Raw genomic sequence first — 18,107 nt, 5'->3', positions numbered from 1 at the left:
CGTTCTATTATAAAGACATGTGCATACGTATGTTCATTGTGGTACTGTTTACAATAGCAAAGACCTGGAACCAACCCAAATGCCCATCAATGATAGACTGGATAAAGAAAATGTGGCACATATACGCCATGAAATACTAGGCAGCCATAAAAAAGGATGAGTTCATGTCCTTTGCAGGGACATGTATAAATATGGAAGCCATCATTCTCAGCAAACTGACACAAGAACAGAAAACCAAACACCGCATGTTCTCACTCATAGGCAGGTGTTGAACAATGAGAACATGAGGACACAGGGAGGGGAACATTATACAATGGGGTCTGTTGCTGGGGTCTAGCGGAGGGATGGGTTGGTGGGGAGATTGGGAAGGGATAACATTGGGAAAAATACCTAATATAAGGGATGTTGGGATGGAGGCAGCAAACCACCATGGCAAGTGTGAAGCACATTCCTCTTGTCTCAGCTACTCAGGAAGCTGAAGTAGGAGGATTGATCCTGGTAGGTTGAGTCTGCATTAAGCCTTGGTCACACCACTGCACTTTCTCCTGGGTGACACTGTCTCAAAAGGGCAAAGACCTAAATATATATTTCTCAAAGAAGACACACAAATGGCTAACAGATATATGAAAAATTGCTCAACATCTCTAATCATGAGATAATACAAAGTAAAAACCACAATGAGGTGTCACCTCATATCTGTTTGACAGCCAATTAGCAAATAGATGAAAGATAAGTTTTGGAGAAGATGAGGAAAAAAATGGACTTGTTATCCACCATTATTGGTATTGTATATTGATACAGCCATTTTGGAAAACAAAAGTTTCCTCAGAAAACTAAAAATAGAATTGTCATGTGATCCAGTAATTCCACTACTGGGAATATACAGAAAGAAATTAAAATCAGTATATGAAAAAGATGTATGCCTTCCCATGTTTATTGCAGTATTATTTGCAGTATCTAAGATATGAAAACAATCTAGGTGTCCAACAATAGATAAGTGGATTTTAAAATGTGGTATATATACAATCACATAACCCAAATTCAGACTATAGTACAAAGCTACAGTAACCAAAACGGCATGTTACTGGTACAAAAACAGATTTATTGATGAATGGAACAGAATAGAGAGCCCAGAAGTCATGCTGCACACCTACAACAATCGGGTCTTTGACAAAATCTACAAAAACAAGCAATGGTGAAAGTATTCCCATTCAGTAAAGGGTGCTGAAATAACTGGCTAGACTTATGCAAAAGATTGAAACTTGACCCCCTCCTTACATCTTATACAACAATCAGCTAAAGATGACTAAAGACTTAAATGTAAAACTTGAAACTATAAAAGCCCTCAAAGATAACTTAGGGAGTATCATTCTGGACATAGGACCTGGCAAAGATTTCATGATGAAGATGCCAAAAGCAATTGAAACAAAAACTAAAGTCAACAAATCGGACCTAATTAAACTAAAGAGCTTCCCTTTTGAACATTTGCTATGAATAGCAAAATAAACTATCAACAGGTAAACAGACAATCAACGAAATGGGAGAAAACATTTGCAAACTGTGCAGCTAACAAATGTCTATTATCCCGTATCTAAAAGAAACAAATTTACAAGCAAAAAACAGCCTCATTAAATAGTAGACAAAGGGCATAAACAGACAGTTTTCAAAAGAAGATATACATAATGCCCACAAGCATACAAAAAAATGCTGAACACCACTAATCAGTGGAGAGATGCAAATCAAAACCACAAGGAGATACCATCCCACACCAATCAGAATGGCTATAATTCAAAAGTCAAAAAATAGCATGCTGGCAAGGCTGTGGAGCAAAAGAAATACATACACGGCTGGTGGGTATGTAAGTTAGTTCAGCTGTTGTGGAAAGCAGTTTGACAATTTCTTAAAGACAGAATTACCACTGGACCCAGCAATCCCATGATTAGGCATATACCCAAAGGAATATAAACCAGTCTACCCTAAAAGCACATTCATATGCATGTTAATGGCAGCACCCATCAATGGTAGACTGGATAAAGAAGAAAATGTGGTGCATATACCCCATGGAATACTATGTAGTCATAAAAAGAATAAAATCATGTTCTTTACAGCAACATAATGGAACTGGAGGTACTTATCCTAGTGAACTACTGCAAAAACAGAAAACCAAATACACATGTCCTCACTTACTAGTGGGAGCTAAACATTGAATACACATGAACATAAAGATGGGAATAGACATTGAGGATGACTAGACAAGGCAAGGATGGAGGGCCAGCTGAGTTGAAGAACCACCTGTTGGGTACTATGCCTACTTCCTGGATGATGGGATTGTTGGGACCACTAACCTCAGTGTTATGTAATTTAACCCATGTGACAAACCTGCATGTGTATATTTTAATCTGTAATAAAAGTTGAAATTATAAATAAAATTTTTAAATGACAGCACCATTTTACATTCCCAAAAGCATTGGATGAGATTTCCTCTCCAAATTTTTGCCAGTGTTTGGTGATGTCAGTATTTGGGATTTTGGTCATTCTAATAGGTGTGCAGTGGCATGTCATTGTTACATTTCCCTGAGGAAGTATTTTGTGTAGCATCATTACATATGCTTATTTTTCATTTGTATATTTTATTTGATGATGTGCCGGTTAATGTATTTAGCTCCATTTTTAGACAAGGTCTTGCTCCATCACCCAGGTTGGAGTGCAGCAGCACGATCTTGGATCACTGCAACCTCCACCTCCCAGGTTCAAGTGATTTTCCTGCCTTAGCCTCCCAAATAGCTGGGATCACAGGTGTGCACCACCATGCCCAGCTAATTTTTGTATTTTTAGTAGAGACAGGGTTTCATCTTATTGGCCAGGCTGGTCTCAAATTCCTTACCTCAAGTTATCCACCAGCCTCTCCCTCCCAAAGTGCTGGGATTGCAGATGTGAGCCACCACTCCCGCCTGTTAGCTCATTTTTTAATTAAGTTGTTTCTTAATGTTTAGTTTTAAGAATATTAATATATTTCTGTGACAGCCCTTAATCAGATAGGTTTTGGCAAATATTTTCTTCCAGTCCATGGTTTGTTTTTCTTTTTTTTTTTTTTTTTAGTGTCTTCCCCCGGGGGGGGGGTGGGAATTACATTTTCATCAAATCTAGCTCATCAATTACTTCTTTTATGAACTGCAACTCTTATTTTTTCTAAAGGTCATCATCAAACTCAATAATCTGTTTTCTCCTGTGTCATGTTCTGTAAGTTTTATCATTTTCTGTTATATTTTTAGGTCTTTATTTTGAGTTAATTTCGGTTAAGGTGTAAGGTCTGTGATTTATTATTATTATTATTTTTTTGCATGTGGATGTTCAGTTTTTCCAGCACCCCTTCCTGAAAAAAAAATATTTGTTTCATCATCATGTTTCCTTTATTTCCTTTTCAAAGATAAACTGAATATATGTGTCTATTTCTGAACTTTATCCTGTTTCACCAATATGTTTGTCTATTTTTTCATCAATACCACACTCTTGATTAACGTAGCGCTATAGTAAGTGTTGAAGTTGATTAGTCTGTCCTCCAATTTTGTTCTTCAAAATTGTGTTTTGCTATTGAAGGTCTCTTGCCTAGTTATATAAACTTTAGAGCTAGTTTGTCTATATTCTCCAACTTATTTGCTTCCATTTTGATTGGAATTGCATTGAATCTGTGTATTAGGAAAAACTGGCATCTTAACAATACTGAGTCTTTCTGTTTATGAAGAAGCCGGTCACGACTGGACCCCAACAAAGCAGGTGTCCACATCATTTGTTTTTCTGCTTTTTTTTTCCCCAAGAAGTCACTGGTGTTTAATGGAAAGGTATCTTATTAGTCCTTGGTTAAGATAAGGCAGTAAGAGTATCACTAATGTTATGTTTTTGCTTAGAATGAGGCTGATCTTTCCACTGGCATCTTCGTGGGCAATTAGTTCCTTCTCTTTTGCCCCTAGAAACATGGGTAGGAGTGTCTGCCCCCTATTGCTGTTGCATATTCTGAGTGTGTTGAAGGCTCCTCTAGTCTCATCAGAGCAGCTTCCTCAGTGGGATGGAGTGCTGTATATTGCATTGTAGCCTCTCTCCAGGAAGGGTGCAGTCCCCACAGAGGAAAACACAAGCATCTTTCCTTCTGACTTCTCTTCTGTTTCTCTCAGGGACTGGGCCCATAAATGATTCCTTCACATGGTCAATCAGAATGCAAGACACTGTTGACTAAAACATAAAGCAAGTAGCCCTGATCTCGGAGAAATGGACTGACACGTACTATTTTCAACAGTGCCTTAGCTTGCAAGGTAGCTTTTACTGTAAAAGGAGATCAGCTCCTTTTGTCTACCTGTCAGAAGAGAAACAAACCATTTCCATCAAACTAGAAATGCTTAGCTCTTATGACAACATTGTGCTTTTTAAAAAATTCAAATGTTAACATTATTTGCAGTCTGTGTTCTAAGGTTTCAATTTGTTTTTTCTCTAGTCCATTTGATCATTGTTTCTGGTGAGCGATACGGGAATATTAATTTGGCATAGAGATCTTCTTCTAGTTCCAGTTCTCCTGTTTCTGTAACTAAAAAAAATCTGTGCACAACTTCAAAATTCGATCCACATTTGGAAGCTCTTCAAACATGATGGAGTGAAAAATCCCACTGAAGAATTCACGGACAAATTTCCCAATCACAAGGACAACTGAAGCATATAATCCCATAATACTGAAAAAAACAGCAAGTAGAAATTGCATATAGCAGTTAAATATGGTTCCTGAAGCATGTCTAAAAGAAAACATAATATTATTTTCCCTCAAATTCCATAGAAGAAATAACCATATCAAATCTGGTTTGATATGGTTTTTCCTTTTGGTTAAAAAATTGACTTTTTCTATAATTAAAAGGATAATTCATGTTCTTTGTAAAGAAAATAGAATTGTGTATTACAGAACAGCTATTAGACTTGAAAAATGAAAGTCCTTTACAATATCACATTCTGAAAATAATCAATGCCAACTGTTTCATGTATGAACTTTAGGTGGTTTTATTGCATATATTTAATGCATAAACCATATAATATATTTGGTATAAATGTAATTATATATAATTATCTTCTTTCCTTTTAGCAATACTGTCTTTCTCAGAGATTAATTTTTATAATAAAATTCTGGGTGAAAATAGTTTCTTATGAGGCTAACTTTGAGAAATACATTTTATATTTGTGTCTTTGGGGATGCGTGTGTCCTAGGATTTAAGCAACACATTACGAGATGGTTCAGAAGTTCAAAACTGAGATGTCTAATAGATCCTCTGCTAAGGGTTAGAAGGAAATCTAAGCATAAAAGTGATTATTTCTATGCCAATTTCTAAACGTAAACACTGAATTGCATTAAACTGTGCCATAACAGCAAGATGCGGAGTGAAGAAGCCATATGCCTGGACTGTGTGAGTCACACTTGGCATTTTGATCTCTATGGGACTCTGGTGCCTTATTTTTTGAAATGAAGGGCCAAGGATGTGTGCATTTTAATATTACAGCTCTACAATTAGAATATTCTAAGAAGATCAAAGGCTTCCCAACTTTATATGATAAAAGGCTTTCAACTTTATATGATACAGAAATGGACTCACGTAACTGTGAATTGTTCAATGAGTCCTTACCCATAGCCAGCCAGGAATCCCAGACTTGGGGGACTGACTTTGTCACTGAAGGCCACCAGTTCCAGGGCCTGTCACTCCGGATTGTATATTCTGTTCCCAGTCAGGTTGAGAACCCACCACTCACTGTTATATTTAGTTGTATTGTCTCTGGACAAAATGATGGTAATATCCATGAAATTATTTTCTAGAAGGGTAGAAACACAAAATCAAGTCAGCATGAGAATTTTAGGATTTAATGCAACAGTTTTCAGATGGCTAAACCTGGTTACTAACTGTAGCATAAGGTTCTAGGATGAGAATGAGAGGGATGCATGGACATACTAACAGTGTGAGTGGGCAAAGAAGAGTGGGCCCACAGTGGAGGATTCACCACCTGAGCAGCTGAGCAGATAATCCCAAATGACTCTATAGACATTTAAAAACCCAAATCACTGACTCATGATTGAACCAATTCATTCATATTACCAGAATTTACTGAATGCCTTATAGGAGGAAGGCACTCAATTAGGTACTAAGGGGTTCTAAAATTGCATATAACATTGTTCCTTATCTCCATGGGAAAAGACTATGTATACGAGCACAATTTATGCGCACACAACAGCTACCATAGGGCCAGCATTGACAACATGTGTTGGCTTGGAGAGACCATTTCTGGTTAATATGATCCATGGGTGATTCACAGAGGAGATAACTTCTGAGCTGAGATTTGTCAAGTGAGAACTTCAATAGGTGAAGTTGAGTGAGCAGAGGAGCTCAATTCAGGAAGAGTGATGGCATGCAGCTCAGCAAATCTCTGAGAACTATAATATCAGGTCAATGATTACTTTCCTTGGAATTTAGGGTGAAAGCAAAAGACTCATAGAAAATAGGGGGAAAAAGCTTGTGGTGACATTGCATAGGTCCTTCTAAGAAGATATCACTCCTGCCAATGATGCTGGTGCTTCTCCTGAGAAACATGGTGGTGAACTGTAAACTCTGTGAAGGTGGGAACCACATCAGCATCATTTCATACTAAATTCCTAGATCAGGGGTATCTCATCTTTTGGCTTCCCTGGGTCACACTGGAAGAAGAAGACTTGTCTTGGGCCACATAGAAAATATACTAACACCAACGATAGCTTATGTGCTGAAAAAAAGTCATACAAAAAAGATCTCATAATGTTTTAAGAAAGTTTACGGATTTGTGTTGGGCCATATTCAATACTGTCCTGGGCCGCATGCAGTCTGTGGGCTGCAGGTTGGACAAGTTTATCCTAGATGGTAGGAATCCAAGAATGGTGCTTGACAAAAAATACTCTATGGCATGGAAGGATGGATCAAAGAGGAAGAGTAAGGCACAGCATGATCCTGTTAGAGTCCTTATCAAGAAGAACATCAGCAATGCAGAACCCACAGGAACAGGAAGAATGATGGTTCTAAAGTCCAGAGACAGCTATAAGGAGGAAACTCAGGAGCTTGCAGCATAGAGTCACCATGGGAAGAGCTTGTGGAGGGACAGAGTTACTTCGTGGAGAATGACTAATTGTTGAGCAATCTGCATGTACAGATGAAAAACTTCTAGAACCATTCCTGGCTGAAAGGGAAATAGCAAACTTCTCAACGCATCTTGCAAATACCTTGCAAGACATACTTATTTACTGCAAAGGAAGAAATGTGTGTGGATGCGGGGCCCAGCCTGTGCCCATCCCCAGGGCCCTCCATTGGGCCTCTACCAGCCCAATCTCTGTGTGGCCTTCCAAATCTTACTTATGTCTGTGTCTTTCCAGCTAAACACAGCAGCCCAGGCTCCAGTGCCTGGCCTACAGCCTGGTGCATAGTGAACAGCCCATGTTGGAGAATGAATGAATGTGTTCCAGATAACTGCATTGGTTTTCCACATTGTCCAGATCTATACATCTGCTTCTGGTTCAAGCCATGAAGTCAAGCAGTTCTTGATAATTAATAGAATCCAGAAACAGGAAACATGAAATTATACCATCCAAATTATATTGGGGAAATTCAGTCACTAAATTGCCACTACTGATACTTATTAACCCTTGGGATGAATCAAGTACACTTCATGGTATCTTTTTACTGTTCTTATTGTGAGGGGCAGACATATTTAACAGTGTATGAGGCAGTTTTCTGTCAGTAATCTGGCTGCTAATAGAAACAAGCCAATAGTCTAATTAATCAGTACTATAAGAAACTTGGTGTGAATTTAAGTTAATCAAGTTCCATATCAATGGAAAAGAGAAAATGAAGAATGTGGCTCCCAGCTGAGTAAGTAACTCCTTTGGGCTAGTAAAGGAAGGCAGGGGTTTTATAATTCTTGACACACAGGAAGAGATAACTAGAAGGTAGTTTGATGAAGGTCCCAAACACAAACTGTTAACATTGAATAAAAGTAGGATTTAAAAAAATTCTGAAACAAATTTTTCTCATTCTTACCAGATAAAAGTTGCTTTATGGGTTTTGAGTTAGAATCACTAGGTGCTTTCACATCATATGGATAGATCTTTTCTATGGTCCTGTATATTAATAAAAAAAAGATATAATTATGTTTTAGTTGCTTTATTCACCTAAAATTGATTTTTTTATTTTTGACCTCATATCACCAAATAATGGTGAAAGTTTCACATATCTGTACAATGTGTAGACATCATAATTTATAGGTTTCTGTTACAATCAAAACTCTCCGATGCTGAGCAAATTCACTGAACTTTATCTGGATCTATGTGTAAGTCTGTACAACAAGCTAGGTGATGGCTTACAAACAGCCACTGGCCTTTTCCCATTTCTGTGGCTTGTTTGTGAAGCCAAGGTGCTCTCTTTCTTGCTTGGATCCTCTAATTCTTATCCATACCATTGAGCACTCTTTAAATTTTAACTTTTAGATTTTCAAACATATCTATAATCAACCTGATATGGTTTGGCTATGTCCCCACCCAAATCTCATCTTGAATTGTCGCTCCCATGATCCCCATGTATAATGGGAGGGGTCAGTGGGAGATAACTGGATGATGTGGCAGGTTTTCTCATGCTGTTCTCATGATAGTGAATAAGTCTCATGAAATCTAATGGTTTTATAAAGGGCAGTTCCCCTGCACACGATTGCCTACCGCCATGTAAATGTACCTTTGCTCTTCCTTCACCTTCCACCATGATTGTGAGGCACCCCCCGCCATGTGGAACTGTGAGTCCATTAAACCCCTTTCCTTTGTAAATTACCCAGTCTCAGATATGTCTTTATTAGCAGTATGAGAATGGACTAATACACAAGTAGACTGCATGGACTGATTTAGAGGACAGTGAGGGGTGAAGAGAGCTGGTGACCTGGACCTCGAGTGACCTCTGCCTCCCACAAGCCCAGTACCTTGAATATGTTCTTATCTGGGAAGTGATGTGGGAGGATGTGACAATCTCCAATGGCCCTTCAACTTTAGTGAGTTGCAAAACGTATTTTAGTCTGGGAGCTCCTCTAATGCCGGCACCATGGTGCTCTGTATATTCCATGCATTAAAATGGGGGCAAGGCAGACAAGAGGACAGAACTGGGGGCCTTGTTGGTGGATGTCTGAATTATTTTGTTTAGCAGTTTTAGACCCATATCATTTTTTTTTTCTTGCTAGTTCATATATTAGAATTTAAATATCTCAGCTTGCATCTGTTGGAAGTGGAGTACATAAGTGGCAGGATAATATTTTGAGATATATACTATTTTTTTCTTCCAAATTTTCTTTCATCCATGTCCTCTTCAACCCTCTACACTCTACCCCCATTCAGAGACCCAGGGGCAGGAATAATGGTAGAAAAGGGTCTCAGAGGGTCTTTGCCTGGCTTTCGGTGATTTATGGTCAGATAAGAGCAAGGTTTGCCATTCAGAGATGCGATCAATTCTTTCTGTGCCAGGTGGACAGAGAGTGGGACGAGAATGTGCTTGACTCTAGTGGCTTCCTAAAAAGGAACCTTGAGTCCCACCTCCTTCAACTGAGGGTGGACAGGAGAAGTGGGTACCCATGATCAGGTGGCAGACATGAATGACAAGAGTTCTGGGACATTTTAGTGCAGTCCCATGTCCCATTCCTGAGTAGGGACCTTGGAGGCAGCAAGAGCCCAGGACCCCCTGGGGCAGGGAGAATGGGGCACCACTGGTCACATGTTGGGCCAAGTGAACCCAGGTGGATCTGCCGGAGCTCCCATACCTCCAAATGGCATGAGAATCAGTATGATGATTTTTAGTGTGCCCCAAAATGGGTCCCAATAGCTGAGGGAGAGAGCCACTCTGCAGACTTGACAGACCTGGAAGAATAATGTCTCTCAATGGAAGCCCAGTGGGCCAGCACTTTCCATGCCCTGATGAGCTTCCTGGAGCCTGTCACCATACAAACCCTCATTCATGTATTTATTTACTATTTATTTATTTATTTATTTTTGAGATGGAGTCTTGCTCTGTAGCCCAGGCTGGAGTGCAGTGGTGTGATCTAGGCTCACTGTAACCTCTACCTCCTGGGTTCAAGTGATTCTCGTGCCTCAGCCTCCCAAGTGGCTGGGATTACAGAGACATGTACCACCATGCCCAGCTAATTTTTGTATTTTTAGTAGAGACAGGATTTCGCCATGTTGGCCTGGCTGGTCTTGAACTCCTGACTTCAGGTGATCCACCCATCTCAGCCTCCCAAAGTACTGGGATTATAGGCATGAGCCACCATGCCTGGCCCAAACCCATAGACATAACCCTGGGGACAGTGGACAGAAAACTCAACAGCTGAGATTAAGTTTCTTTAATCTTGCAAAATGAGGCCTCCAAATAGAAATTCACTTTGTGTACCAAATAATGAAGTTGCATTTTTCATACACATGAATCTGTAGATGGACATTTTGTACCAGCTGCATATACCTAACAAAACTCTATTAACAAGAAAAATAAACTTACACTGATGTTTTTGAACTTTCTGTGTTGTTGCCTGTATCATTTTAGCAATATTCTTTCGAGTACTATTTTGAAGAGTAAAAGAAAGCTTATCTGTTGCTATTTCCACTTTTGCACCGAGACTTAAGTTTCTGTGAAGAAAAAAAAAAAGCTCAATGTCAATGATTATTCAGAAGTCTAGAAAAGAGATTTACAACATATTTAACTCTTAATTTGATTAATTTCACCAAGTTTTCATTGGGTCTACAATTGTCAGTCCCGACTCTTTCAGTCCATTTCACCTCAATGCTCAGCTTCTTAGACAGTCAAGTAAATAGAACCCAGGGAGGCTACAAACACTTTTAAAACAGAGTTGAAGGTGAGAAAGAGGAGGAGCCTGCTGACCAAAAGAGAACCCATCTCCCATCTTGATGTTTTAATATGAGTTTCTAAGATATTATTTTATTAACCCAATGATGTTAGTCTTCACGACAAGAAACAGACTCTGTGTTAAAAGGAATATTCAATCAGAATTTGAATTTTAATTGTTTTGTTGTTGTTGTTTTGGTAGCTCTAATTTCTTGCAGAATTGGATATGAGGAATTTGAGACACTTAAAAGGAGAAAGTGGGATTGAAGGAGTTCTTTACATTCTAAACAGCCCCACTTTATTTATTATTTTTTTTTTTTTACTATTTCCTTGTACATTTTAGATTCTAGAAGGCACTCTTCTGTATCTGTCACACTTCTTTCTTAATTCTAACTAAGAAGCTGGTCTCATAGACCCAAATGAATCTACTACTTGCCTACCCAAATAAGCTTGCTTAGAGTCCTAAATCTCAAAACTGTAATGAAAGAACTAAGCTAATCAACTAGTGTATTTTGTTGAGGTTCCCAAAACTGCTTCACTAACCTGTTGGGCTTTGGATGGAGTATTTGGATGTGAGAACTTCTGCTAAGATATGATCTTTCTACCAACCCAAGGAAAAAACAAAGCAGGGGCCACGTGGTGGCCACTGGCTCAGGCTGGGCAAGCAGGACCCTCAGGAAGTCTCCCCCTTTGGAGACAGCCAAGCTGCCCTCTCATGTCACACTTGGGGAGAGGGTCAGGTAGGGTTTCCCCAACATTGGTGGAATGCAAGTGATAATCTGGGCCTCCAGAGGGTGCAATTTATTTATTTATTTATTTATTTATTTATTTATTTATTTATTTCTCTCTTTCTTTCTCTCTCTCTCCTTCCTTCCTTTCCTTCCTTTCTTTATTTTTCTTTCTCTTTCCTCCCTCTCTCCTTCTTTCTTTCTGTTTCTTTCTCTTTTGATGAACTCTTTCTCTGTTGCTCAGGCTAGTGCAGTGGTGTGATCTTGGTTTGCTGCAACCTCCGCCTCCCAGGTTGAAGTGATTCTCCTGCCTCCACCTCCTAAGTAGCTGGGATTACAGGCATGTGCTACTACCTCTGTGCTAAATTTTGTATTTTTAGTTGAGACAGAGTTTCGCCATGTTGACCAGGCTGGTCTCAAACTCCTGGCCTCAAGTCATCCGCCCGCCTTGGCCTCCCAAAGTACTAGGATTACAGGTGTGAGTCACCACAGCTGGCCTGAAATTTCTTTGTCATTAAGATGAAACTTCAGTGTTTCGTGAAAATTGTAAAATTTCACCCAGCCTGTTTCATTTTGTAAATCATCACCTTGCTGCTTGTCTATCTACCTCCCTTTCTTGCTCACAGAACTCACTGCCAGCCTCTTTAAAAACTAAAGTTATTATCTAGAATAATCCAACATTAAAATAGATAATTTATTTGGATTTCAGTTTATAAGAAGCAGGATGTTGATTTTTTGGAGACTTACATTCAAATTCTTTTTTTGCATTGAAACAATTTTAGATTTTCTAAAAGCCACATATTAATTTAAATCAACTTTCAAACCACTGGAAATCTGTCTTCATTTCTAGTGTTCATGTGAAGGCACATGGTCAGTTCTTGCTGCATCAGAGCTAGGAGAGGCCCTTCTGTCTCAGGTGAGCATCACTCACTTCCTTTTCCATGGAATATTATGGACAGTAAAATGTAAGACACACAAGGAACATCTAAGTGGAGAGGCTCCCTGTGGTAGATTTACAATAGTACTGTAAGTGATGCACGAGGGAGGTGTTCAGAGCAATACTCTTTTGCATTATAGTAAGAGAACCATTATGTTAATTGTTTCACTAATTGTACATTAAGGTAATAAAATACAGTGGATTTTGAAATGCAAAAGAAACCCAAAACCAAAACACTAAAATTAGCTAAAAACAACAAAAAAGGGAAACTGAAAAGTTCTTAGTCTGGCTGGTGATTCCTGGCCAAGCCATTATTTAATAAACAAAAATGTTAACTTTGGCATTGAAGGTAAGTTCCCAAGGCTGTAATGACAAAGTAAGATCCACATTTATCTAAAGTTTCCATTCTTCCATCCCACCACACCCTCCACCCCGAACTCCAAGTTTAGACTGGGGAAAGGGAGAAATTATGCATGGAAATACAGTAACTACCTCTGAATACTCCATGAAAAAACGACAGAGAAGCTACTATTGGGGTCCAGGAGTTCGTGTATCATTTTCTCCTTACTGGGTGGGCTGATGGTCCACAAAGAATTTGAGTTTCCTTCCAGTTCTGCTACTTATATCTTCTTTTTCATAATTTTCCAGAAATTGCATAGCACCCTGTATGTGCACAAATGCACATGCGTAAATAGATTATATGCATCATGCTGTATACAGAAAGCAGCAGTTACTCTTCCTTTTAACTGGCAGTATGGAAAAAGTTTCTCTCTTTGAAGGGTTTTTTTTTTTTTTTATAATGGATAGTCTTGAGTGTTCCACTGCAATAATTCAGCTCCCTCATCCACAGGTATGGACAGTTTCCATTTACACTGCGCAACCCAGTGGTTGCTACCAGCAATACAGCTACGAAATCATTGCAGTTAAACAATAAAGGAAAAACAGATAATTTAGTGTGATTTTTCCTTTCCACCAAAAGGGAAATGTTATCACCTATGGGGGAATGCCCCTTTTATGAGAGAGACAAAATTTAATCTGCCCAGAACATCCCAACCCTCTCCGAAGAGTTGCTCATTGTTCAAGATTAGTTTATTTTACAGAAGAGAGAAACATCTCCTTACCTATTCACTCTCATAAATAAAAAAAATATTTGTAACAGAAATGGTAATGATGAGGATGATGTTTTCTTATGAAAAGTGTGGCATATAGATAAGAGAATAACATCAGCCACAACTTGCCACCAGAACATCAACATTGTTTTATGTGGTGGGGGATGTATTTCTTATTTTTTATAATTTAAAAAATAATGGCCTCTTTTTAATTTCTGTTTAAGCTTGAGAAATTGTCATGTCCTTTATAGTCTCTGTAATTTTTTTTTAATTACAAAATAAGTTGCTTGGAAAATCTTTGGACAGCATGGCATGTAAATAAAATGGAAAATGGATTAGGAGTCCGCAACGCCCGCGGCCGCCCCCAGTACCTCGCTGCCTCCGCCCCCTGGGGCTCCCCAGCCTCAGCGTCTCCTTTCTGCTCTTTTCCCCGCGCCTCCGGCAGCCGGGAGCCACGTGCAGGCCCGCGGAGACCGTGTCCCGACTGAGGGGAGAGGGCGGAGGCGGCAGCAGTGGGGCGGGCGGCGGCGTAGAGGGAGGCGGAGAGGGGCCAGGCTCGACTGCGCAGGGAAGTCGCTGCCGCCACCGAGCGCCCGTCGGACGGGAAGGAGGAGCAGGAGCTGGAGGAGGAGCCGCTGCCGTCAGCTTCCTGCCTGACACAACTCACTTGAAGAATTGCACAATGTCAGAACGTGGAATTAAGTGGGCTTGTGAATATTGTACGTATGAAAACTGGCCATCTGCAATCAAATGTACTATGTGTCGTGCCCAAAGACCTAGTGGAACAATTATTACGGAAGATCCATTTAAAAGTGGTTCAAGTGATGTTGGTAGAGATTGGGATCCTTCCAGCACCGAAGGAGGAAGTAGTCCTTTGATATGTCCAGACTCGAGTGCAAGACCAAGGGTTAAATCTTCATATAGCATGGAAAATGCAAATAAATGGTCATGCCACATGTGTACATATTTGAACTGGCCAAGAGCAATCAGATGTACCCAGTGCTTATCCCAACGTAGGACCAGGAGTCCTACAGAATCTCCTCAGTCCTCAGGATCTGGCTCAAGACCAGTTGCTTTTTCTGTTGATCCTTGCGAGGAATACAATGATAGAAATAAACTGAACCCTAGGACACAGCACTGGACTTGCTCTGTTTGCACATATGAAAACTGGGCCAAGGCTAAAAGATGTGTTGTTTGTGATCATCCCAGACCTAATAACATTGAAGCAATAGAGTTGGCAGAGACTGAAGAGGCTTCTTCAATAATAAATGAGCAAGACAGAGCTCGGTGGAGGGGAAGTTGCAGTAGTGGTAATAGCCAAAGGCGACCACCTCCTGCTACGAAGCGGGACTCTGAAGTGAAAATGGATTTTCAGAGGATTGAATTGGCTGGTGCTGTCGGCAGCAAGGAGGAACTCAAAGTAGACGTCAAAAAACTAAAGCAAATTAAAAACAGGATGAAAAAGACTGATTGGCTATTCCTCAATGCTTGTGTGGGGGTTGTAGAAGGTGATTTAGCTGCCATAGAAGCATACAAGTCATCAGGAGGAGACATTGCACGCCAGCTCACTGCAGACGAAGTACGCTTGCTGAACCGTCCTTCTGCCTTTGATGTTGGCTATACTCTTGTACACTTGGCTATACATTTTCAGAGGCAGGATATGCTAGCAATATTGCTTACAGAGGTGTCTCAACAAGCAGCAAAGTGTATTCCAGCAATGGTGTATCCTGAACTGACAGAACAAATCCAGAGAGAGATCGCTGCCTCTCTTCATCAGAGAAAGGGGGATTTTGCTTGCTATTTTCTGACTGACCTTGTAACATTTACGTTGCCAGCAGATATTGAAGATTTGCCTCCAACAGTCCAAGAAAAGTTATTTGATGAGGTGCTTGATAGAGACGTTCAAAAAGAATTAGAAGAAGAATCTCCAATTATTAACTGGTCCTTGGAATTGCCTACACGTTTGGACAGTCGACTATATGCACTTTGGAACCGGACTGCAGGAGACTGCCTACTTGATTCAGTACTACAAGCTACCTGGGGCATTTATGACAATGACTCGGTGCTTCAGAAAGCCCTGCATGACAGCCTGCATGACTGTTCACATTGGTTTTACACACGCTGGAAAGATTGGGAATCATGGTATTCTCAGAGCTTTGGTTTACATTTTTCCTTGAGAGAAGAACAGTGGCAAGAAGACTGGGCATTTATACTCTCTCTTGCTAGTCAGCCTGGAGCAAGCTTGGAGCAGACACACATTTTTGTACTGGCACATATTCTTAGACGACCAATTATAGTTTATGGAGTAAAATATTACAAGAGTTTCCGGGGAGAAACTTTAGGATATACTCGGTTTCAAGGTGTTTATCTGCCTTTGTTTTGGGAACAGAGTTTTTGTTGGAAAAGTCCGATTGCTCTGGGGTATACAAGGGGCCACTTCTCTGCTTTGGTTGCCATGGAAAATGACGGCTATGGCAACCGAGGTGCTGGTGCTAATCTGAATACTGATGATGATGTCACCATCACATTTTTGCCTCTGGTTGACAGTGAAAGGAAGCTACTCCATGTGCACTTTCTTTCTGCTCAGGAGCTAGGTAACGAGGAACAGCAAGAAAAACTGCTCAGGGAGTGGCTGGACTGCTGTGTGACAGAGGGGGGAGTTCTGGTTGCCATGCAAAAGAGCTCTCAGCGGCGAAATCACCCGCTGGTTACTCAAATGGTAGAAAAATGGCTTGACCGCTACCGACAGATCCGGCCGTGTACATCCCTGTCTGATGGAGAGGAAGACGAGGATGCTGAAGATGAATGAAAAAAAAAAAAAAGCAGAAGACCAAGTCATTGGATCTGTAATGACCCTAAAGTTAGTGTGGTGCTCCAAGCAGAGTCTACATCATGGACTGAACCAAATGTGGCAGAATCTGCTCGGGTGTTTTCCTGGACCACACACACCTAATGGAGATGCCCTCTCAAAGTACTCTTTTATATTGAATACAATCACACTCGAAATACAGTTTTATAAAAAATGTACTCCCTCTAAAAGTACTCTTTAATATTTTATATAATCACACAGGAAGTACTCTTTTATAAAAAATATACTCCCTCACAATGTACTCTTTATACTGAATATAATCACACCAAAATTAGACTCTTATAAAAAATATACTCCCTCTCAAAGTACTCTTTTAAATTGAATATAATCACACTCAAACTACTCTTTTATAAAAAAAAATACTCCCTCTCAAAGTACTCTTTATTTTGAATATAATCGCACTCAAAGTACTCTTTTATAAAAAATATACTGCCTCTCAAGGTACTCCTTTATATTGAATATAATCAAACTGGAAGTACTCTTTTATAAAAAATATACTCCCTCTCAAAGTACTCTTTTAATTGAATGTAATCACACTGGAAGTACTGTTTTATAAAAAATATACTCCTTCTCAAATTACTATTTTATATTGAATATAATCACACTGGAAGTACTTTTTTATAAAAAAAATACTCCCTCTCAAAATACTCTTTTATACTGAATATAATCACATTCAAAGTACTCTTTTATAAAAAATATACTCCGTTCCATAGTGCTCTTTTATATTGAATATAATCACACTGGAAGTACACTTTTATAAAAAATACACTCACTCTCAAAATATTCTTTTATATTGAATATATTCACACTGGAAGTACTCTTTTATAAAAAATATACTCCCTCTCAAATTACTCTTTTACATTGAATATAATCACACTGGAAGTACTCTTTTATAAAAAATATACTCCCTCTCAAAGGAATCTTTTACATTGAACATAATCACACTCAAAGTACTCTTTTATAAAAAATATACTCCCTCTCAAAGGAATCTTTTACATTGAACATAATCACACTCAAAGTACTCTTTTATAAAAAATATACTCCCTCTCAAAGGAATCTTTTATATTGAATATAATCATACAGGAAATACTCATTTATAAAAATTATACTCCCTCTCAAACTACTCTTTTATATTGAATACAATCGCACTGGAAGTGCTCTTTTATAAAAAATATACTCCCTCCCAAAGTACTCATATATTTAATATAATTACACTCAATGTACAATTTTTTTAAAAAATATAAACCCTCTCAAACTACTCTTTTATTTTGAATATAATCACACTCAAAGGCCTCTTTTATGAAAAATATACTCCCTCTCAAAGTACTCTTTTATATTGAATATGATCACACTGGGAGTGGTCTTCTATAAAAAATATACTTCCTCTCAAAATACTAGTTTATATTGAATATAATCACACTGGAAGTACTCTTTTATAAAAAATATACTCTTTCTCAAATTACTCTTTTATATTGAATATAATAACACTAAAAGTACTCTTTTATAAAAAATATACTCCCTCTCAAAGTACTCTTTTTTTTTAATATAATC

The 18,107-nt window shown here is 39.0% G+C and overlaps 1 protein-coding gene and 1 pseudogene across 1 annotated transcript; one reads left to right on the top strand and one right to left on the bottom strand.

Moving 5' to 3' along the window:
• Positions 1–2,191: 2,191 nt before the first annotated feature.
• On the bottom strand, positions 2,192–12,713 carry LOC105731675 (piezo-type mechanosensitive ion channel component 2-like; annotated as a pseudogene).
• Positions 12,714–14,310: 1,597 nt separating this feature from the next.
• LOC135268800 (ubiquitin thioesterase ZRANB1) lies at positions 14,311–16,549 on the top strand. The gene has a single exon (XM_064361807.1). The coding sequence runs from the start codon at positions 14,370–14,372 to the stop codon at positions 16,494–16,496; it is 2,127 nt and encodes a 708-aa protein (XP_064217877.1). The 5' UTR covers positions 14,311–14,369; the 3' UTR covers positions 16,497–16,549.
• The last annotated feature ends 1,558 nt before the right edge of the window (positions 16,550–18,107 follow it).

Source organism: Aotus nancymaae, unplaced genomic scaffold, assembly GCF_030222135.1.
Source record: "Aotus nancymaae isolate 86718 unplaced genomic scaffold, 86718_ANA_hifiasm-v0.15.2.pri h1tg000043l, whole genome shotgun sequence".
Taxonomy (NCBI): Eukaryota; Metazoa; Chordata; class Mammalia; order Primates; family Aotidae; genus Aotus; species Aotus nancymaae.
The sequence above is the reverse complement of the archived record's forward strand: the minus strand, read 5'-3'. Positions and strand labels throughout refer to the sequence as shown.